The following is a 23568-nucleotide window of genomic DNA, read 5'->3' on the forward strand; positions in this document are numbered from 1 at the left end:
CTACAGAACTGCTGAAACTGTATCTAGAAGCCTGTGTCTAATTGGTGATATCTAAAAGGATGTTGACGAATTAGATAAAATGCATAGAATAATAAAAAGCATCGAGGGCTTGGAGAAGCTGGTGTGTGGAGGAGGAGGGGGTTCAAATACTACATGCAGCTTGACCTGAAGCAATGTTTGCCAAAATGTGGGGCACATCCCACAAGAGGGTTGGGGTGGAAAATATATAAATTGAGTTGTTGGCATTTAAAAGGTGGTGTTGAAGGGGAGAGTGAATGGTTACATTTTCGTTGAGGAGGGGTCAGCTTTCAGAAATCTGGGAAATGTTGACTCAAAGGGTGCTTACTAGAGTACATCAAAGTAAGCTAACTTTTGTAGCTGTAGTTCTCACTAGCAAAACCAATGATGGAAACTAGCGCCTGGTCTACACTAAGAAGGGGGTTCAAATTAGGGTACGCAAATTCAGCTACGTGAATAGCGTAGCTGAATTCGAAGTACCCTAATTCGAACAACTCACCCGTCCACACGCGGCGGGGTCGAACTCCGCGGCTCCCCCGTCGACTCTGCCAACTCCTTCTGACGAGGTGGAGTACCGGAGTCGACCGCGGCGCTTCCGGAGTTCGAATTATCGCGTCTAGATCAGACGCGATAGTTCGAACTCCAAAAAGTCGAACTCTCCGCCTCGAACCGGCAGGTCAGTGTAGACGTACCCTAAGATACATATCTCTCAGGAGTTTGTCACTAATCTCATCCACTGTGATAAAATGCCCCAAGTCTTGTCTGTGGCTTCCACCATTGCTTATGCTAGTGATGCATTATTACTCCATTTCATAGCAATAGAGACAAGGTTCTAATATTTTTAACTCAAGAGTTAAAAATGGTTAGACCAAAAGTGTGCAAAACATTGGAGAGTATATTGTAGTTAGCAGTCCTGCATTGGCAGAGGTATTTATCTCAAGTCTGTATTGTTTCTTAATTTCTATCAATATATCAAGACTTGTTTAGCTGGTTCATTTTAGATTCCTGAAGAAAATTCCACTCAGTGGTTATTCCCTAAAGGAAAACTTGTCGGATATGAAAAGCTTTGGAGAAAACTGATTCACAAAATTCTTCAAAGTACACTTTTCCACCTATTAAAATTCATACCATTGTTAACTGATTAAATATAGTGTGACACACTTCCTGTATTAAAGTTTGTACATAAATTATTCACTGGATTATATATGTTGACTTTAACCTATGAAGAAGGGTTCCAATAAATGTGGCAGCTTTTATTATACCAATTCACACTATACAGGTTCACTGAAAAAAGATATAGTAAAACATAAGACAACTCCATTTACTTTAGATAATAAAAAAGACATGTTGTCTGGATAAAAGTTTTAGTGCAACATTCTAAAATCTAGTTCAGCGGTTCTCAAACTAGCAACCCAAGGATCCCCATTTTGATTTAAAAATTTTTGCAGACCCCCCAAGCCCTGCCCCCATTTCACCCCTTTCCCGAAGGCCCAACCCCTGCCCCTCCTCTTCCTTCTCCTGAGTGCGTGCCATCCCTGCTCCTCCAGCTCCCTCCCACTGCCTCCTGCACTCAGCATGCAGGAGGTGCTGGGAGGGAGAGGGAAGAGTTGATCAGGGCCCACAGATCCCCTGCAGTACCCTCACACAGCCCCAGGGGTATGTGGAATTGCTGATCTAGTTAATTACCTAAGTCAAGCTTCTCATGAAAAGAGCCCAGTAAGCAAAAAACTAATGGACTGCTAGGAAATCTAAATCTACTCTGCTACATGATGACTTTTCTTAAATTCTCCAAATCTGATCCTTGGTGATTCAGGTTCTAAAAATCAGATAATTCCACATCCCCACTCCTAACACCTTTCTTTCCTAGCTTATTGCGCGGTATAGTTTACTTCACTACAAAATTCTCAAATCAATGCACCTTGTATGGTAAGGATTCTATGATACAGATTTTTTTGTTAAATTTTCTTCCCTTTCATTCAGTAGATTCACTGTAGTTATTTTAAACAAAAAAGATTTGTGTATATAAGCAATGAAACGTTAACTTAGATTGCATCAGCTGATTGTTTCACATAATAGGCTCTCCAGATGTTGAACCCAATATATTTATTTGCATTTCTAACATACGGTGTTTTATGTTATCCAAATAGTGCAAAATCACAGAAAGTTGTACAAATACTGTATAAAAACACCTGATTATACTAATATAGCACCAATTCCAACAAGATGTTTAAATTGGGAATGGCCCTTTAAAACATTAATTGCCATTAAATTAAGGGCCAAGTCTGAATAAGAATTAAATCACATATAGGGAGTCTACAATATTGCCACAACTCTTTTGCATGCTAACTAAGGTGTGTAATTGGGTAACAGTAACAGAACTGGACTCGTACATGACATACAGACATGAGTGTAACACACAGTTACACATCTATCATACATTACTACAAGCATTGCATTTTGTGCACACAAGGCCACAACACATTGTCACAACTGGAATTCCCAGGATAGGGAAGGGAAACACATACCATTAAATAGTAGTTACTTGTCACAATATTGTACAATCATACATTGGCAATGTGGTGACACAGAACTGCCACATTTTACATACTTTTGAATATTCCTTAGCCCACAAAGGTTTCATTACATCTTTTAAAAAGTGATAGTTTGTCAAAGATGTCATGAACAAAGAAAATATTTGTGTATAACAGTTTAGAATGCCCTTAATGGGCATCCCATTCATCCTAGAAATAGCACAAGTTTTGTGTTTGTGTATCTTGAATAATTTTGGGACCACTAACAAAGGAAGGTTAGTATAACAATGTTATAATGTATTGACTATTTCTTATGGACTAATAAACAATTTTGTGTAATTAATACTTGTATTGCCACATCAATAAGGGTTGCATTTTTCACTGTGAAATACATTTTATAGTGTTTAATCGTAGGTTTCTATAGTCTTGAGAATAGTAGAGAATCAGCCGAGGAAACATAGGTGCAAATGAATGCTTTTTTGGGGATACAGGTCTATGAAAACTGGCTATTTTGTTATTTTTTAGTCATACATTTTGAAAAGAAAAATCTTAGAATTTGAAAGGACTAACCTGCAGTCATACAGCTTTAGGCTCTAATTTTTTTTCTCATGTCATAAATTTAATGTGAACAAGCTGATTAGGAATTGGATGAAATATCTGCAAGGAAATATGTTGCAGGTATTGGTATTATGTAGCTGCCAGACTGGACCTACAATGGGTGTGCATGAATGGACTCTGAATCTGTCTGCTGTTGAGCAGTCATGTTTGCCTGTGCAGTTTTCATTATTGCCATTGCATCAGCCAGGAGAATAAGTGAATTGAAAGCCCTTGTGGCTGACTCACCTTTTTTTACTTCTTTTCATAAGGACAAGATAGTTGTCAGTGGATTAAACAATGTACTGCTGAGTTCTACAGATTGGCAAAAGTCCCTATGCCTGCTGCAATCCAGCTACATTTCATTACATCTGTGGCTAATTCCTTTGTCTTAGGCAGGTGCCAGATGCTGAAACTTGCAAAACTGCAACCTGGACTTAGGTGTATACTTTCACCTAGCACTATGCTCTGGACTTGGCTTCTAGCCTGGATGCCAGATTTGGCAAGGCGGCGCCTCAGTCTATTCAACTAGGAATCTGTCCCTGCCCCCATGTTAGTTTCAGTACTGCTTATCGGTCTATCCCATAAGTGAAAATATGCAGAACCACTCAAAGAAATGAAGGTTACTTACTTGTATTTGGAGTTCTTCAAGGTGGGTCTGCATATTCATGCCTCCTACCTTCCCTTCCCTGACAGAGTCCTTGTTATTCTATCTCTTGCTTTGCAGTGGAAGGAACTGAGGTGGTGAGGGCATTCCACCCCTCTTATAGCCTCGCTCACAGTGCGTTGTGATGCTGAGGGGAAGGGTGGGGGATACAAGAGCACTCTGGCTCAGTGGTTCCCAACATTTTCTTTGCCAGGGCACCCCTCGAGCTCCAGGGGCTCTTCCCCCCAACTGGTGGCTACAGCAGGGAAGGGCAGGGACAGAAAAGCGAACCCCTTGCTCACACAGAAGAGGGACATTGAGCTCTGATTGGTTGCTCCGTCCCTGGAGGAGGCAGGGCAGCGAGGGAGACAGCCAACTAGAAGGTGGCCTTCCCCCAGGTCCTCACATGTACTTTTTCAAAAAAATTCCACGGCACACTTGTTTGAGGATGGTGGCATATCAGTGTGCTGTGGCACACCAGTTGGGAAACACTGCTCTAGCTTACACTGTTGGAAGAGGTGTTTGCTGTAAGGCACCACAAGGCAGTGAGTACCTATAAGTGTGGAGTACCTTTAAGTGTGAATATGCAGACCCATCTCAAAGAACTATTATAGGTAAGTAACCTTCATTTTTATTCAAGGAAAAAATTTGGCTTATCCTATCTCGTTTAGGCCAGTGCTTTTGGTGCATCCACAGTTGTTAGTGGATGTCAGGATAGGACAATGTAATTCCCACCAAAAATAGCATGTGTTTTTTGGCATTTCTTTAAATGAAGATACTCTGTGTTTCTGAAATTCAAATATACCCATATCTCTCCCGCCCCCTTTTATTTTTTAATCTGGCACCTGTGGGCGTACAGGGCACGTTATTTGCCGGAATTTTACTCTACCCCACTGCACTGACCAGTTGTACTTGGACATTGTGCATTATTTGGAGAGTGGGGGGATGCTAACCTGTGTGGACATTTGTTCTGAAGAATTGGGTTTTAATTATTGGCAGGTCTTGCAATCAATCTGCTCTACTGAAGTGTGTAGACCTACTGTGTTACCAAGAATGATCCAGGGACAAATGTGACCTGTGCATGCAAAGCCTGTGCTGTGCTTATACCTGAAACATACATGAGACAGAATAGAAAGACAATGCCTTTTTTAAGATTAGAGGAGTTCTAAGTGGGGCAACCATCGAACTAAGTAGGTTAGTCTGGAAGTGAGGATTATAAGTAATTCTAGGAGGAACCTGAAGCATAAATGCCAGTGCAGTCTTTTTGTGGGGCGTAACAATATTGGATTGTCCCAATCCAATATTGGAGTAAAATGTTGGCCCCTTTTCCCTCCAATCTTATGTATATTGCATTTTCCCATGCAAATATAAACTTTTGCTCAACATGAAGGAAATTGCACATTAATCTAACTGTACAAATAGTGTGAATATGCATCCTTGATTCAGCAAAAATAAAAACATGCAAAACAGAAGAATGTGTCCATTTCCCACCCAGTGTGGGCCCCAGCTGTGCATTGGCTGTGCTGTTCAAGCTGCCTCATCTAACTCAGAAACTTCCTTTTACTGTTTGAGTCGGGATGATCACAATTTGGTCACACTTTTTATCCAGGGTACAAAGGAAGAGACTTTGGTGTAGACACCTGGAGAGTCTTTGATTCCACAGCCATAACCCCAGGAAGTCACCCCATACACAACCCAGCTTTCCCCTGGACGTTCACACATGAGTGGTCCACCACTGTCTCCCTGACAACTGTCCACATGTTTCTGTTCTTGGAGGTTTCCAGCACAGAGCATCCTCCCTGTGAACCTTCTCTTATAACGCTCTTCACAATGTCTCTTAGGAAGTAGGGGGATGGCAGCTTGTTGTAATGTTCTTGAATAGGCCCTTCCTGCAAAGAAAGACCAAATAACACGCATTGAGATACTTATGATCACCAAATCAGGTATGATTTAACTGAATTTATTAATGTGGCTTAAATATTGCTATACAATGTTACAACATTAAGTAAGAGTGAAAAGGATGCATACCTCAACTCCCTCAATAGACTGCAAATTGTAAGTCAGACATTTGGTTTAGCATTACTTGTATCATAGATACTTCACAAGACAGGATTTTTTTGTTATATTTTAGGTAATTGATTCTATAAAAATATAAGCTATAATACTTAAATGTAGTGGGGAAGCTATTCTTAGATGGTTTAATGGCTATGCGGCTGCTAGGTGTTAATATATCAAATGAGTTCATGCTTTCAGTCTGGTTCCTAGTAAACAGTTGGCCAACTATGAATCTGCTCTTACAAAAAATTACCATCACTATGTGATAGTCTGAGAAATTAAAGTCAATGAGACCATTCTACTCTGTTCTCCCAAGAAATGATTCCCCAAGGTTAGAATTGAGAGACAAGGTAGAGAAGTTAGCACTGCTACTGCATAAATAGACTCCAGAGTTGTCAGTCTAGCACAGGGGTCGGCAACCTCTGGCACGCGGTAAGCACCCTGGTGAGCTGGGCCAGTTTGTTTACCTGCCGCATCCACAGGCAGGTAAACAAACTGGCCCATTCGGTCGATCGCGGCTCCCACTGGCCGTAGTTCGCCACTCCAGGCCAATGGGGGCTGCGGGAAGCGGCGCGGGCCAAGGGATGTGCTGGCTACAGCTTCCAGCCACCCCTATTGGCCTGGAACGGTGAACCGTGGCCAGTGGGAGCCGCGATTGGCCGAACCTACTGAAGCGGCAGGTAAACAAACTGGCCTGGCCCGCCAGGGTGCTTACCCTGGTGAGCCGCGTACCAGAGATTGCCGACCCCTGGTCTGGCACCTTTCATAAATATTACACTTAATTAAACAAAAGTTCTGTCTCAAATCTCGATGTTTCAACATATTTTCAGTCTCCTTTTGTCAAAACAAAATATTGGTCTCTAGTAAAGTTTGTTCAGAAGGAACTAGATTGTCGTGTAGGCTGAACATTTTTGAATGTTTGGTGCAGTCAGTAGTGGCAAATCTTCAAATTCAGCTAACTTCAAAAGATTTATTTTATGTAAATATATATATGTGGGAGAATTTTTGGAATACCCCAAATGGTTATTTCACTTTAGAAGTAGAGGTCCAAGCAAGATTCCATATTTTAAGTCATTTGAATATTTTTTTCTGTAACATCATAAAAACTCATCTCGTGCCTCATGATTCTCTCTCAGTTGAAAAAAGTGATAGCAGCAGCATTTTTTGTTTTTAAAAAAATCCTTAATTATCCTTGTATAACAACTTGATTGCAGAGAACATTTAAAATCTCAGTCAATGTTGCAGTGATGTAATTTATTGCAGTTAAAGTAAGTTTTGAAGTAGCTAGTATTTCCATTTAAATAGAAGTTCTAAGCTAAGTGGTACTACTTCAGAGCTCTTATACAGTGAATTAAATAAAACGCTAAGAGGTGTATTTTTTTGGCAAAACATACAGTACTGCAAACCTTTCTTCCCAGTTTTTAGTTCTCCATATTTTCAGTATGCTCTCATAGATATCTGTGCATACATGCACACAGATTAATGAATGTAAAAAGAAAGAACTGATATTAACCACATTTTCTTGCCGGTTTTAATGAGTCAGAAGACTAAAGGATAAAAAGTTGTCTTCTTTTTGCACTGTCATGAACCCAATAAAAACATAAAAGTAAAACATGGTTATTAATTTACAAAGGAACAGAGCCTTCTGGAGAAGAAACTCCTATCCACACTCAATAAAGTAACAGGACCTGCTAGTTATCCAAAAGTCTGATTGTAGAAGTGTTTTACCTCCCCTGCATCTTTAGTAGGATTTTCTTTCACCCAAATCTAGCTGCTGAAATTTGGGATTTGGAAAATGGCAGTGGCAGCAATAGAGAAGAAAGAAAGTGCTGGATTCTCCATTACACATGTGCTGTGGCCATTTTTCATTTGACATCCTGGTGTCATTTAAATAAATAAGTATAAGCATTTCTGGTCCTCATTAATAAGACTGAATTTGGCAGAGGTGGTATTGTGTTTTTAAAGAGTTGTGAATGTGATTTTTGATGGGAGGCTGTAGGAGTGAGAGGATGATTTAACAGTACCATTTATGTAATTAATCCTACAGTCTGGGAGAGTGAAAGAGACAAGGTTATAAGCACAAACTAAATTAAAAGAAACTAGTGCTTTTATTCCTCTATAATGATGGAGGGAGGGATGGGGAGAACAAACAAACAAAAGCTTTTATCCTATTTTAAAATGAGGGAACCTGGTACAGTTATTCCACCGTGAATATTAGAAATAGCAAATTGAACAATTGATTGATTAAGAAATAGTCCAAATCTTTATTGTGGGTGAGGCAGAGGAAAATTTGGGTGCATTAATATATAAATCACTCTTACCTGTGTCACCCCACCCAGTGATGTAACAGTTGGGGGCAGTTTTCTGTGGCCTCTCTCGCCTCAGTGGCAAACATGCAGGTAAGACATGAGTGCTGAATCTGGCGCACTGTTCTTCTGGTCCCCGCAACCTCACTAGTGCAATGTCATAGTCGTTGCTGTCAGGCCTGTATTCTTTGTGCAGCATGATCTGTTGGACTCCAATTTCCTCCTCATACTCCTCAGGAACCAGTGTGTGATAATCTCCAACTCGTACGACATAGTTCCGAGTGTTGTTGCCATACCTGAGAATGAGACCAGGGCTCATATCACACAAATTTGCAACCTAAATAGACAACCAACTGTGACCAAAGTGTCTCTTTACTAATCATATAGATGACACAACCAAAGTAGTTTTATTAGTGGTAAACCCAATTATCTCTACTACTAGCCAGTAATATGCCCAATGGCTTGTGATGGGATATTAGATGGGGTGGGAGTTGAATTACTACAGAGAATTCTTTCCTGGGTGTCTGGCTGGTGAGTCTTGCCCACATGTTTAGGGTTTAGCTGATCGCCATATTTGGGGTCAGGAAGGAATTTTCCTTCAGGACAGATTGGCAGAAGCCCTGGGGAGTTTTCGCCTTCCTCTGCAGCGTGGAGCACAGGTCACTTGCTGGAAGATTCTCTGCACCTTGAAGTCTTTAAACCATGATTTGAGGACTTGAGTGGCTCAGACACAGGTTTGATACAGGAGTGGGTGGGTGAGATTCTGTGGCCCATGTTGTGCAGGAGGTCAGACTAGATGATGATAATGGTCCCTTCTGACCTTAAAGTCTATGAGTCTATAACTGAGTATCTGTTATAATTAGAGCTGGGCAGGAAAAGATTTTCTTTTCCTGCAAAAAATTTTTTGAGATTTCAAATATTTTCCTGTTCCTCAGTGGGATGTATTTTGATTGATGGAGAGAAATATCTACCCAAGATAGCTGGTGGTTAAGGGACTCAGCTAGAATGTGAGAAACCTAGGGTCAAGTCCCTGCTCTAAATCAGGCAGAGCAGGGACTTGAATTTATGTCTCCCACATCCCAGATGTGTAACCCTAATTACCAGGTCATCAGCTATTCTGGGATCTCTTTCTCAGGTTTTGAGCAGAAATTCCATCCTGGACCTGAGAAACTTTCCTGACATCAAGTTTAGTCAAAACTAATCCATTCCCAGGAAAAGTTGCAACGGATCAGCATTTTCTAATGAAAAAATAATTTAATAAAAAATTTCCTGACCAGCTCTAATTCTAAATTCAGGCTTCTTTCCTGGCCTTCCCTTATAAAATGACATGTTATAGGGTCACATTCTATAGGCCTCATTCAGTTCTTACTCCAGAAAAGCTTGTATTGCTTGTGGAATTCAATGGGAGTTTAACCTGGGTAAAAACTTAGCAAGTCCCGCAGGATATGGCCCAATATATTTATTTATTACGTTTTTCTCTAACTAAGCAGGAAGAATTATTTTAAATTGCAACAATATAATTTGAGGTATTTTCTACATTTTATGTGAAGGTTGCTTTATAGTACTGGAGAAATGAAGTAATGACTGTTGAACACAAAAGTCTTTTACAGAAAACCGCCTTAACAATACTAATATTGTTCTTTCTTTGTAATACTCTTATCCACCATACTGTACTTCCTTTGTGGCTGGAAATTACAATACAAAAAAATTCAGTTGGCCCATAATAGTTGAAGATTACGGAGATGTAAAAACTGATCTTGTATTTACATGGATCTTTCTTAAAATACTATCAGAAAAACTAACCTGTGAGTCTGCATGATCAGAACATACTATTCATGAAGCTTTAAAAATCTCATCCCTGAAAAATAAACTAATGAAGATTTTTCCCATCTTTTTTTCCAGCTTGGATTTATTAGGTTTATTTGAAAGGTATTTAACAAAACACCTTGGGGATATCTTTTTAGCAATACCCAACTTACTATTTAGACAACAAAGCATCATTTTCTTTAGGGAGTGTCCTTGGAGAATTCTGAGTATTAATGCTAATGCCAAAAATCATCAGCAACAATAGGAATGTGTCCCTTCAACTAAAGGGAAGGAAAAAATAGTACTCCCTTTATTGATGTCTTATTTCAGTATATTCAGAGGCTTTTGGTCCTCTCCACCATGTTTGAGTGTTTCCTGATCTTATTTCTAAGGCACCTCTCACCAGAGAATGAAAATTTTAATAAGTTTCTAAATCTTCACTGTTAAACACCTCATGGTTTCTCCAGTAATAAAAGATGCTATTTGACCTTATTTTACCTTGTTCTGAAATTCTCACTGACTTCAGTGGGAGCAGGATTGGGCCCTAAGATATCCTATTTACTCTGTTATTGCTTCGAAGGAAATTTTCCACAATAACAAAGTCCATCAGGCCACAACTGGTTTCTGGAGCATGATACATCATCTGAACTATGACATCAGTGGCGAAGTCCAAAATTCTGCATCAAAGCAGAGCTGTCAAAATCCCCGACATCTGCTGCCTGTCAGTAATGCTAACCATTTCCTGCTCTGAGACTCCCACCAAGAATCCCACTCTTCCATGTCTGGATCACCAGATACTTTATTTTAAACAGGGCAAGTCTATTGACTGCACTGAGTCACTACATACAGCATGTGAGTTAATGGTCAGTCTCAGGTGTGCTGATTAAGATTTCTGGGTTACTATGATCTTTATTTCAATGCCTTATACACTAAGTAAAAGCAGTTAGAGTGACAATTGTTGTGTTTTAAAGCAGTAGGCCTAACTGGTCTTTTAAAAACCTTTACACTCTAATTTTATTATATCACTGATGTGTAGTTCTACACTGGTCTCAGATAGCACTGATATCTCTTCCTGTGTTTCCTTTTTACTGCAACTGTTAACTATTACGTGTATCATGTGTACCAACACGATAAGGTACTAGGTTGAGAATCAGGAGACCTGAGCTCTCACTGTTGCCCCTTCTGTGTGAGCCTGGGCAAGTCTATTTCTGTGCCTTATTTTCCCCATCTGTTTTACTCTCTTTCATAAAGCACTTTGAGATCACAGAGTATAGTTGAATTTTTATATATGCTGCTACAATAGGTTAATTGTGTTAAATAGCAGAGTCCCTGCCTCACATAGCTTCATGTTCTGTCTGTTTTCTGATATTATTTCACAATTCTTCTTGACTTGTATAAGAAACGTAAACATATTTTTTGGTACATCTTGGCTATTGTTGTGGCTCTAGAACCTGAGAGTGGTTATGGGGTTTGTTTGCTTTTTTTGTTTGTTAGTTTACTAATGCTTCCGGGGAAGTTGTTAGAAACTGTTGTTTATATACAAGTATGTTAAATGAGCTCCAAAAGTGGACTAAGCTGGTAAATTTTCATGGGTTATATGGAAATATTTTCAGCAATATTTCTTGAAATCTATAGCGCTCAAAGTGCTCCTAAATATTCATATAGGCATGTGCTTTATTAGTGAAAAATACTAGTATGCCTGTAAATATGGAAAATTTTAGCAATGTAATGAATCTGTTTCCTTGTTTAATCATGGTATGCCTATCTCTGCATGAAGGTGCAGAAGTAATTCAGTAAGCACATGAGTAATCTTTGCTGCCTGATCACTATAAGGAGCATAGGATAGTAGGCTGCAGAAGTAATGATGGTACCTTCTGGAGAGTGACTTAAGGATTTCTGTATCAGTTGCAGGGTAAACTCAGTAAAAGGCTGTGAGATGTGACATTACCAAATCAAGGTCTCTTTAAGTCAATCAGAGCCATGTTCATTTTAGAAGAAAATGCTTGAGGTTGAGTGCTAGTATATGACACCCCTAGTAATGAGACTTCTTGGAGGCTTTTCACACTCTGTTTATAAGTCTTTGATTTTGTTCCCACTTGAAGTTGATGGAAAACACTCCACAGTGATGTACATTGCAACTGGAACACTATCAAAGTCAAACTCCATTTCATCTTTCTTACTTCTCATCTGTGAAATTATCATAACAGGAATAAACATACCTGTTCAGAAACATTTTTACACACTGACAAAGAAATAGCTCCACAGTTATCCCTATGTAGCTCACAAAGCTGGTCAAGGTAGTTGAATGGTTAAGGCTGCACAGTTTGAGCACAGTCTCCCTTCACTCTTACAGAGATTATTTACAGAACAGATTTAATGCTTGGAATGTAAAGAGTGTCCTGACGCTGGAATAGATTAGGTTGCCAGCCAAATACTTTTCCTCCAGTGTCACCTCTCCCAGTGGGCGAGCTTACATACTCGCAGGATAACAATTTGGCTGATGTTATCAACATATTGGCCAACTTTTTAAATTTTCACTGAAGAAACTAAGAATCTAGAAAGGAAACTGATACAGAATTTCTTCTTTGTAACAGTAAATGGCTCATTTAAGTGTGGTCTAATATAAGAGATGATTATATGGTCACTTAAATGCAACCACAACCTACAAAAATGGAATATACATTATTTTCTTTTGACCTCTCACTTGTTTTCTCTGCTCAAATTTCATAACTTTCTGACTATATATAAACATTTGGTTGCGTCTCACTCAGGAAACCAAATAACGCAATACATGAGCCTAATCAATTTAGGAAAAGATGCTCTTTCCTTTGCCACTTACGCAACGCTAGATAATCCACTAATTTTTGCCTGTATTTTTAACTGCTGATCTCATTGCCATTAATAGCTCTCTATTCCCAATGGAAGCCTATAAACAGCAACATACTGCCACAGACAATCCTCGATAAAAGTTAGAAAACATTATTTAAGTGATTTTATTAGTATATGTCTGAATGTCCCTATGGTATTAGGATAGAAAGATGCAGAGTCACTAGCATTAAAAGTAATATCCGCCATTTGCCTAGTGTATCAGTCAGAGGCATACAAATTATAGGTATACTTTTGTCTGCTTGAATGAAACCCTTGAATAGTTGCCCATGTAATACTAGTAATTGTTTGGGAAAATGCTCATTTTTTACACAAACAGGTGTTTGTCCACCCATGCACCCATTTTGTACATTCAAATAAGGTGCATACAAATGAGTGCAACTATATACTTTTCAGATGTATTTTCAGTGACCTAATGGAAATTTAACCTTCTAATTTCAAATGGTGAGAGGCACCTCTTATCTTGTATAATCTGGATTTTTTTTTTAAATTAAAAGGTTACAGTTGCATTTTCAGTAGATATGGATTTGTCCACAACATTATAGTTGTGGACAAATTTGAGTTGTGCCCTAATGTTTGTCACTGAATTCAACATTTTGAAATCTGCTGGAGGTCAGAATAGTGCTAAATATCTGACACCAGCTATATGACTTAATGTCAGACAGGTCTTTCTTTCTTCCTTCAGTACAGGTTTAATAAGAACCTCATTTTAAAAAATATTTTAAAAAAGTTTCTTCTGATTGCTAAACCAGTACTACCGCAGAAAGGAAAGTAGTTTATGATCTCTGATATTGGACTCTTTACTGCCAGTTGGGGCTCAACTGGTACACATTTAACAGGAGAAACTTGCTTGTCTCTTTGTCCTCTTTCCCCTGCCTATTGAAGGTCGTCTTCCTCACATAACAAGAGGAACTGCATTCTCCTTAGTTTGAGCACTGCTTGATTCTTGTGTTATGGATGTTGTTAATTTTTAGCAATATGGTGAAAAACATGAGATTCAAGAAGGCTGATTTGAATAACAAACTGTAATTTCCAATAAAATGTAACAGGGTGAGAAAGGCATCTTCTCATGCAAATGCACAGAAGTGTGAATTAGCTACAGTGCTGCTAAACCAGGGCTGAATGAGCTGTCTGAATACTGATTTACCCTACTCCAAAGTGCACAGGCATTCACACAAGTCCTGTATAGACTGCTCAGAATTTACTTTGATCTGTTGACAATTATCTTTTGTTCTTTCCAATGACTCTGAATGTAATTACGCATTTTGCCAAATTTAAACATTGCACAAGGGCCAATACAAAAAAGAAACAGACTTGTCTAACAGGTAGCGGAAGACCTGGTTTTATTCTCAACTTTGCCATTAACTTTCAGTGTGACACTGGGCATTGAGCTGCTCTGGGCCTCAGTATCCCCATCTGTAAAATGAAATTAATATTAACTTCCCAGGGGCATGGGGAAATTTACTTCATTAATGTTTTAAAAGCACTTGGAGATCCTTATTTCTTTTCATTAACAGCATTGGATTTATTTCTGCTAGTTAAGCACTGCTCTGTGTTGGAACATCCTGGCACACGGGGAGTGAATCCATTGCTATATCTCTTAAAGGGATTTGATGTATTCCATTTGAGAGCTGGTCAGCTCCTCCAGCTTGTGAACATGTGTACTGGGGAGCATTGGGGGTGGTATATGGTCCTGTCTCCTCCTCTACTCTCCTGCTTCTGCTGTAATGGTTTGTGCCATAGAGGGTGCATGAGGGAGCACCTGAGATACAAAGAGGCCAGAGGCTGTAATTGTGCCCACCAGCTGGATATTCCACCTTTTACATGCACAAGAAGCATCTGGCCACAGTCTGGTCCTTGTTTAGCAACAGTATATCTTATAAGGAGGTAAAGACATCTCTCCTTCGTAGTACATTGCAGAGAGGTGGAGACTAGTGACACTACATTTAAACAGATAAACACTTGACTACTTGCATTAGGCACAAAGAAATTTGGGAACAGATTTGTGCTTATTGCCCAAAAAGGCCCAGATTACCAGGCTTGGCTGAACTGCACTTAGCACAGAACTCAGAGAGAGGGGCAAAGGCAGCTTAAAATGACCTGGCATGCACACAATCCTGTTTGGCCTCTGGCACAAATTGAGAGCAGCCACAGGACTATTCTAACTGATGCCTGCTTTTAACAGCCCCCAAGAGGCAGCTATGCTGAACAGGGATTACCAGAGCACAGGCTACTCTGGCCATACACTCTCCGGCCCCCTAGCATTCTCCAACATGTCCACTCTGCTGGAGGAGGGAAATAGTGAGTGACATAGGTGTGGCTATTCTGACTATATCAGGCAGGGATTTCCCTTATGCCCTTTTAAGTCAGCTTTATTATCCCCCTTTTACTGTAAAGACTGAGGCTTTATGCATCAGAGACTGAGGGTTTGGCCCCAAAACCTGCTTGCATTTGCTCAGTAAAATATGCAATAAGCATAGAAGTATTCATAGTGTATTCAGTAACAACTTTGAGGCACAGTTAAGTCAGTGCACAACTACAGTTATGTGCATTAGGTGATAGGCACTCTGGAGAGCATGCCACAAGAACAACCGTACTGGGTCAGACAAATGGTCCATCTAGCCCAGTATCCTGTATTCCAATGCCAGGTAGCCATATGTTTAGAGGAATGAACAGAACAGGCAATCATCAAGTGATCCATCCCATTGTCCACTCCCGCCTTCTGGCAGTCAGAGACTAGGGCCACCCAGACCATGGAGTTGCATCCCTCACCCCCTTGGCTAATAGTCATTGATGGACCTATCCTCCATGAACTTATCTAGTTCTTTTTTGAACCCAGTTTTAGTTTTGGCCTTCACAACATCTCCTGGCAATTAGTTCCGCAGGTTGACTGTGCATTGCATGTTTGTTTTAAACATGCTGCCTATTGATTTAATTGGGTGACCGCTGGTTCTTGTGTTATGTGAAGAAGTAAATAACACTTTCTTATTCACTTTCTCCACACCACTCATGATTTTATAGACCTCTATTATATCCCTCCTTATGTCAGTATCTATATATAATCAGTGCAGTATGACAATACAGAGTTGATTTATTTGGTGATATTAAGAATCCAATCCTGAAAGTCCTATGTGTAAAGAGGATTTGCAGAGAGCTCTTAACCAAGATGCAAATGTAGTCCCAGCTCTAGAGGACAAAATTAGGGGTATAGTTCCTCAAAAGTGTATGAGCAGAAGACAAAGTACCTTCCATTGCACTAGGTGCTTCAGTGGAACTTTTGAAATAATTCTTTCTTTCCAACAACTGTACGCTTTACTCCCTAACTGTGCACTTAATATGGGCTTCTTAATGTGTTTATCTCAATGCCTAAGATAAATTGCTCCCTTGGAGATCTGTTTAGTAATAATTCTGAATAAGATGTGTAAAATGCAGTTGGAAGTTATTTATAAAATACTTTTAAATTAATCAATGGTTACAGATAGAGTAGTTAAGAAGTTAGAGTTGTTAGCTATCTCATATTGATTCAAGGAAAAGGGAACCTGCAAGTTCTGCACATAGTTAGTCTACATACCGTGTTACTATTACTCTGAACTTCCCTCTCCCACTCAGCTGTTATGTCTTGTCTTTATTTAGATTGTAAACTCCTGGCGCAGGGATTGTCTTTATGCTTTTTGTTCAGCCCTCAACATAATAAGACACATTTCCTGACTGAGGCCTCTACATGTTACAGTAAAACAAATATTTAATCATCCCAATTAAAATGTTTTATTTTGATTGATATGTTTAGTTTCTGTCCTTTCTACATGAAATATGCTAAGAGTGTGGGATATCCTGGCCCAAATCACATCAGTGCAATCTTAATTACACTTCTGTAACCTCCAAGTCAGTGTGCTAGCTGCAAAAGCTGTCCTAGGAGCTGAGGAGAAGGGATGTTTGTCACAATGAGACTTCAAAAAGATAGTTCTAAAACAGCACTACTGGTTTAAAAATTCTTCCTTACCTGGCCACTCAATATGAGGCTAATACATTCTCCACACTAAATCTACTGATAACTACTACATGTGCCTTCATTCTATCATTCTCACTGTAAGGCTCTGCATTCTTGCTTTCCCAGATAGGCTTTAGCGAGAATAAGCACTGTATAAATGGAAATTTTGGACACAGAAGGCCAAATCAATACCTAGTGCAGCCATTCAAATCAATGGAATTATACCAGAGATTAATTTGGGCCATAGAGTTGTTTCAGTCCTAATAGAAGGTTTGTGTGTAGGTTTATGTGCATACTTGCTCAGCTGCATGTTAATGAGCAGTTCACGATGAAGGTATCTGCTCAGATTCAACCCAAGATGAGATGCTCCAATTCAGTTGCTACATGTGGACAAAAGGACATAATAGGGAAAATATCTATTTTTCGATAAAGAGACGGGGGGGGGGGAAACCATGAGGCTAGATTTTTTTATCTTAAGCCAGAGAGAGTCATTGGAGAATTCACCTTGGGCACAGGAACTCTCTGCTCACAAAAAGATCATGGTGGCAGCTCTGCCACTTTTTGCACCCCCCAAGCCCAGCAAAATGGGAATGGGGTAGTGTGCCTTGGGCATTCCAGGGACAAGACGTGCAAACTGGAAAGTTAAAGGAGGGGGCAGAGCATCACCTAGTTTTCCACAGAAGTAAGCTAGAGCTGCTTCCTGGCCAGTGGCTGAGGATCAGGGAGCCACAATTGGCTTGCTCCTGTCTTCCCCCTTCTCTGCTGTGCACTAGTGGAGTGCTGATGGGGTAAAGAATCTGCCCCCATGTGTCCAAAATGTGAAATATACAAATTACTATTACAATAACAGGAGAGAAGAAGAGAGAGTGCTTTGTTTTCAAGCCTTAAGTAAAATGCTCTATCAAAAGTCTTTCTAAAATGCTCTACTAACCTTCATCCTTAGTTATTACCATGGGACTCATGAACAGGCATGAAGAGGCCAGTTTATAGTCATTTTAATGACAGAAACCCAAGACTTTGCACTTTCATTTTCTAAAACAAAAACAGCTTGAATCTCAGTGGAAAGAGTCTGCGATTTAATGAACAAAGTCTGGCCATTAAGGCTTGAACAGTTACCAGGAAGAGTCCCACATGACTGTTGGAAACATGAAAATGAAAAGATGTTGAGCAGCTGCCTCTAAAAAAGATACCAATTTCCATTCATGTTAATGAAAGCAACCTCCTGCCTCTTTTCTAGTGGGAAGTGAGGAAAGAGAAGGGGCCAAAGGTTGAAGTTAAATTGCTCCTAGCACACTTAGGTAAATGTTGCCAACTTCCTTATAATTATTTTGAAGTTATTCTATATTTCTTCCCCAGTCATTGCTGAAAGATGTTGGTCTCAAAATGAAGCTTTCGCCACAGCTGTTTATTATATCTGTTTATTATACCTCCTTGCTATTTAAATCAGTACTTGTGACACTGCAGTAACTTCAGTGGCAATGAACTGTGATGTTACAAATATTGGATTGGGCTGCCACAAAAGAAACTGAGCAGGAAGATCATAAAAAAGAAAAACCGTATACAAAAAGCAAAAATGGGAGAATAAATACAGAAAAGTTAGATGACAGTTTAATGGAGGTGGTGAAATAGAACAGGCCAATTCAGAGATGATTTGTAAGGGAGCTTTAGTTACACATCAAGTGGTAAGTGGGTGGAAGGGAGCTGAAGGTGGTGTAACATACTGTACAGTAGGCTGAAAGGCCGGAAGAAGATGCAAGTTACAGCAGCTAAGAGCCTCTTAGACTCACTCCTGTATTTGGCTGACGGTGTTTTAAAGTTTCCCTGAGTGTGCTGGGGGAATCCTTAAGATGGCTACAAAATACTTAATTCTTGTACACTAAGAAACCACAGAGAAAGGCAGTTGTTGTCAGCCTGGCTGAAGGAATAAGAAAAACTAATTAGATCCAGACATGGGCAAGGTGCAAATTTACTTTTCCCTTAGATTCCACAAAATACGAAGATGTTTTGATCAAAGAGAGGGTCTTTCAGGTCAGCTCAAATAGTCTGTAAAACATTACAGGAAAACTGTCACTTAAGTTTCGTAGCTGACTGTACCTTACCAAACAGAACATCAAAATACAACACAGGATCTATGTACTTGTTTGCTTGGTTGTTCTCACCTCAACTTGCAAAGTTAACAGAGACCTGTACACTGTGGTGTTCTGAGGGGCCAGGTCCCTTAGGTGATTATGCTAAAGAAGTCTGAAGCTTTCTCTATAAAGGTTTTCTCTGGAAATGGTGAAACTCTGAACATAAATCTGTTGAGTGATGAATGCAGTCTGTGTAATGCTAGAATGTGGGAGTAAGAATAGTTTTAACATATGAGTTAACACAGAACTTTTTTTTTTAACAGACGTCTTAGTCTCTTTGGGAACAATTTTCAATATACTGGTGGCAAGAGTGGGGTTTTGCCTCTGTATCATTCCCACTGGCCTCACAAAGGTAGCAATGCAGTGGTACTGGAAATGTATCCCATTGTTAATCATGCAGTACTACCTCTTAAAACAGTGTGCTGCAGTGAGCACCCAGCAGCTGCTGATGAGTGTGGCGCCACATAAGAGTCTTCCATCACCATGAGATGATTTCAGTCGGAGGGCAACCTGCCAGGGCCAGCCGCCCCTAAAGAGAGAATAAATCAGTCGTGTCTTTTAGTATACTAAGCAAAATGGAAGAGTAAAGGTAACTGGCAAGCTGTCTTGAGTGTAGACCCACTATTGCTACATTGGTTTAAATAACTTAAGACATATTATTTACTGAGTAACAATTGGGAGTCCATTTAATCATGTTAGTATAGCATTCAGAATGCCATTCAACGACCCTCAAGGTTAGTTTACAGACTGCTTGGACATCGAACGCTCTCAGCACTTCATCCCACTATGAATCAGTTTAATCATCCCTTCTCAGAATACATCCTTCATGCCAAAAACATACGATCTGTGTCCCCCACCAAATATTATCCAAGTGAGAGAAGAGGTAAAGCAGTTCTAATAGTTACCATATAAAACTAAGCAACTGTGAGGAGAAGGCTACCATGCCAAAAATCTGGGAGTGGAGGGTGGGGAGAGTTCCATGAAAAACTCCCAATCTGCTTTTCTGTTCCCATTAATGCTAACTGCCCCATCTGCCCTTGACTGGATGTAAACAAATCTTCAACATCAACGGGATTAAGGGAAAAGCAGAAACAACAAGAAATACACAAATTAACCCCATCTCATCTCTCCACATGTGATCAGCTATTCAAGATAAATCCAAACAATTTAGCAGATCAAGGATACATATTCCCAACCCTATAAAGATGGAATTGATAGTGGGATCACAAGATTCAGTTCTTACATCTTCCTATAGAAGGACAGAACTAGCAAGAAGGAAAGAGAGAGAACAGCAGCTAGAATATAAGTAGCAGCTAGTTTAATTTGAACCAATATCCATTTGAATAGGAATACTAGAACACAGGAACTGACAAACAGGATCAGAGCAGTGTTCCATCTAGTCCAGTGTCTGACACTAGCAAGTACCAGATGCTTCAGAGGAAAGCAGGGTAATCTGCCCTTCACATAGGTCTCATCCTGGTCTCTAATAGTTAAAAATTGACTTAAGACCTGAAGCATGAGGTTTGATATCCCTTTCAAAATTTTTATTAATTATGATTAAGGCTATGAGTTAGTCATGGGTATTTTTAGTAAAAGTCATGGACAGGTCACGGGCAACAACCAAAAAGTCCCTGTCCAGGACTTTTAAGTGACCTGTCCATGACTTTTACTAAAAATACCCCTAACTAAATCTTACCTGCTATGTGGGGGGATGCTGCTGCTCCTGGGGGTGGGGGGCAGCCCAGGGCCCTGCTGCTGCTGCTGCTCCAGAGGCGGGAGCGGCCGGGGGCCCTGCCGCCGCCACTCTGGGCTGGGGGTGGCCGGGGGACAACCCGTGGCCCCACCACTGCTCCTCTGGGCTGGGGGGCGGCCCATGGCCCCACCACCACTGTTCCAGACCAGGAGTGGCCTGTGGCCCCACCACCGCTGCTGCTCCTCCAGACAGGGGCAGCCTGGGGTGTCGCTGCTGCTCCTGGACCGCCGCTCCGGGGTACCCCCAGGACCAGTTGCCTGGGGCCGCCAGGCCAGCCGCACCAGCTGCTGCAGCAGTCACCAAAGTCCTGGAAAGTCATGGAATCCATGGCTTCCGTGACCTCTCTGAAAGACTCGCAGCCTTAGTTATGATAATTCTAGATATTCTTGACATCCATATAATATCCAATCCCTTTTTGAATCTGGTTAAATACTTTGCTTCAATGATTTCCTGTGGCACCAAGTGCCACAATCTAATAACACATTGTGTGAAAAAGTATTTCCCTTTTATTGGTTTTGAATTTCCCACCTTTTAATTTCATACTCTGTCCCCTTGTCCTTGTGGTAGAAGTTCCTGATCTACTTTCTCTATACCATTCATTATTTTTTATGTTTATCCCCTCTTCTTTGTCTCCTTTCTAAGGTAAACAATACCAGTCTTTTCAATCTCTGCATATGTCAGTTTTTCCCTGGATCATTTTTGTCACTCTTCTCTGAAACCCTCTCCTGATCTGCAATAGCCTTTTGGAGGTGGGGTGACTAATAGTGTGCACGGTATTCTAAAGAGAACACACCATATTTTTATATGAAGGCTTTATAATATTCTTTGCATCATTCACATCACATTCCTTACACCTTGTTCCTTATTCCTGTATCCATAAGATATTACGAATAGTCTTTGTGGTTGTCATAATTCACAAATATTAAGAAAACAAGTCTATCTCTACTTGCAGTTATACAAGTGTGGGTGGGTGAACATATGGAAGTATGTTATATACCAATATGGCCAAGAACCAACTACCAGTTAATGAAAAGTCGTATTTCCCTGCTATATCATCATCAACAAAGTATATTTTACTTGAGAAAAATGATGTTTTTAATGCGTTAATAATACCTCCTTTCATGCTATTTAGCCTTTTACAGTGCTTTTAAATGTATAGCAGACTCACAGATCCATCTATATGGTTCACAGCTATTGTTTTGGATTTGCTTCTCAGGAGAAACTGAAATGGCTCTTTTTCCAACGTACCCAAAAGTGAAATGCAATATCTGACCACCAAGTTTGGTAAATACCACAAAGATTATTTTTTGATCTGGTCCTCAGATTTGCTTTGAATGTGTTCCTGCTCCCTCTGTGTGTGCTTTCTGGGAATATTCTAGTGAACAAATTCACCAGCAGGAATGTTAACTCAAACAACAAAATTTAAGTGCATATTACAAAGTATTCACATAAAGCAAATTTTGAATTCAGAATCCTAAGATTGCCCACTGGAAATCTGTCTGTAAGAGTTCCGCACAGTCGATCAAGAAATTGAAACATGAAATGTGATTTGTGTGTCCAACCAATTACTCAAATTTTGAATATCGCATATGCACATCAAATGGCTCACAAAGACACTAGAAATAAAAAACCATCCCCTATTCCCCACATGAGGGCTGTACAGGAAGGACCGTAGGCAGAGTGGCTTCATGGGAATGTCTGCATAATTACTGTGTGTTACAGGGTGCCTCTACACTGCATCCTTCTTACTACGCTAGCACAGGTATGAATAGCAGAGTAGATGGTGAGGCATGGCTTAAGTAAGTAGAGGAAAGACACACATGAAGGATGTGGGTATGTACCCAAGTACATACCCTCCATAGCTCTCTGCTTCCCCAAACTGTGCTTCCCCGTCTACACTGCTTCACCACTACTGGAGCCTTTCACCACCGCAGTAAAAGACTGTGGCTACCAGGAAAAGCTCCAGCAGGAAAGAGAGGCTCCGGCAGTTCCTTCTGCTGGAGCTCTTCCCTGCCACAGAGAAACAGTCTGGCTGCTCCCCACTGCTGGAGCTTTTTGCAGGGAAGATTCTGCCAGCTGGGAAAGACTCTGACAGAGGGGAGGCAGCAGGGAAAGGTTCATTTGCTACATACCACAGTGTGGATGTACAACTACATGTATTGCCAGTGGCATGTAGTGTAGAAGTAGCCAGAAAAAGGTCATGATGCACCATGATGTCCCACAGAGACTGAAGATGAGGAAACAGAGGAAGAGATGTAGGCTGGAACATCAGCCTTTGGATGGGGCTGCACAAAGCTTTACTCACTCTGAACTAATGGGTGAATAATTCATCCAGTTTTAACTGGCCTGGAAAAAAATATACTTGTTGAACAAATTATGTTCTTTGTGCCAAACTAAGCCCAACAAGGCAAAATTCACATTGATAATCCACATTTATTTCATGAGAAGCAAAACGTTTAATCAGTAGCTAAACAAGGCTGAGGGCTTATGGCAACTGCACATCCCACAAGTTTACATTGAAAATGACTTTCACTGTACGGAATATCATTTACCTTAAAGAATTTTTCCCACCAATTATCCGCTTCTGTCGACGATGCAGTAACCTCAATCCACAAACAGAAGCAAGGGAATCTAAACAGAAAATAAGGTTTAGGCCATAAACGCCACACAGCAACAATATATAAGGTTTGGTAGATACAAAAAAAAGTTTATTTTATTTTGTTTCTTTAGTCAGTAAGGACGTGATTCTGTGCTGAGTACCATCACCATCCAGTGACCCCAGGGGAGTTGTGTGCTCAGGACCTGCCTTGTAGGCTCAACCCTTATATTATTCTCAAAGTTTGTCAGTGAAATCCA

General features: G+C 40.3%; 1 protein-coding gene across 1 annotated transcript in view; it reads right to left on the bottom strand.

Annotated features, from left to right (window-relative positions):
• Nucleotides 1-1993: 1993 nt before the first annotated feature.
• PRSS12 (serine protease 12) overlaps nucleotides 1994-23568 on the bottom strand; it is a 65787-nt gene continuing 44212 nt past the window's right edge. The window contains exons 10-13 of the mRNA XM_045018639.1: nucleotides 23265-23343; nucleotides 19366-19488; nucleotides 8166-8446; nucleotides 1994-5678 (exon numbers count right to left, since the gene is read on the bottom strand). Of these exons, the coding sequence (XP_044874574.1) occupies nucleotides 5371-5678; nucleotides 8166-8446; nucleotides 19366-19488; nucleotides 23265-23343 (791 nt within the window). The 3' untranslated portion in view covers nucleotides 1994-5370. The remainder of the gene's footprint in view (nucleotides 5679-8165; nucleotides 8447-19365; nucleotides 19489-23264; nucleotides 23344-23568) is intronic.

This window comes from Mauremys mutica, chromosome 5 (assembly GCF_020497125.1).
Source record: "Mauremys mutica isolate MM-2020 ecotype Southern chromosome 5, ASM2049712v1, whole genome shotgun sequence".
In the NCBI taxonomy this organism is placed as follows: Eukaryota; Metazoa; Chordata; order Testudines; family Geoemydidae; genus Mauremys; species Mauremys mutica.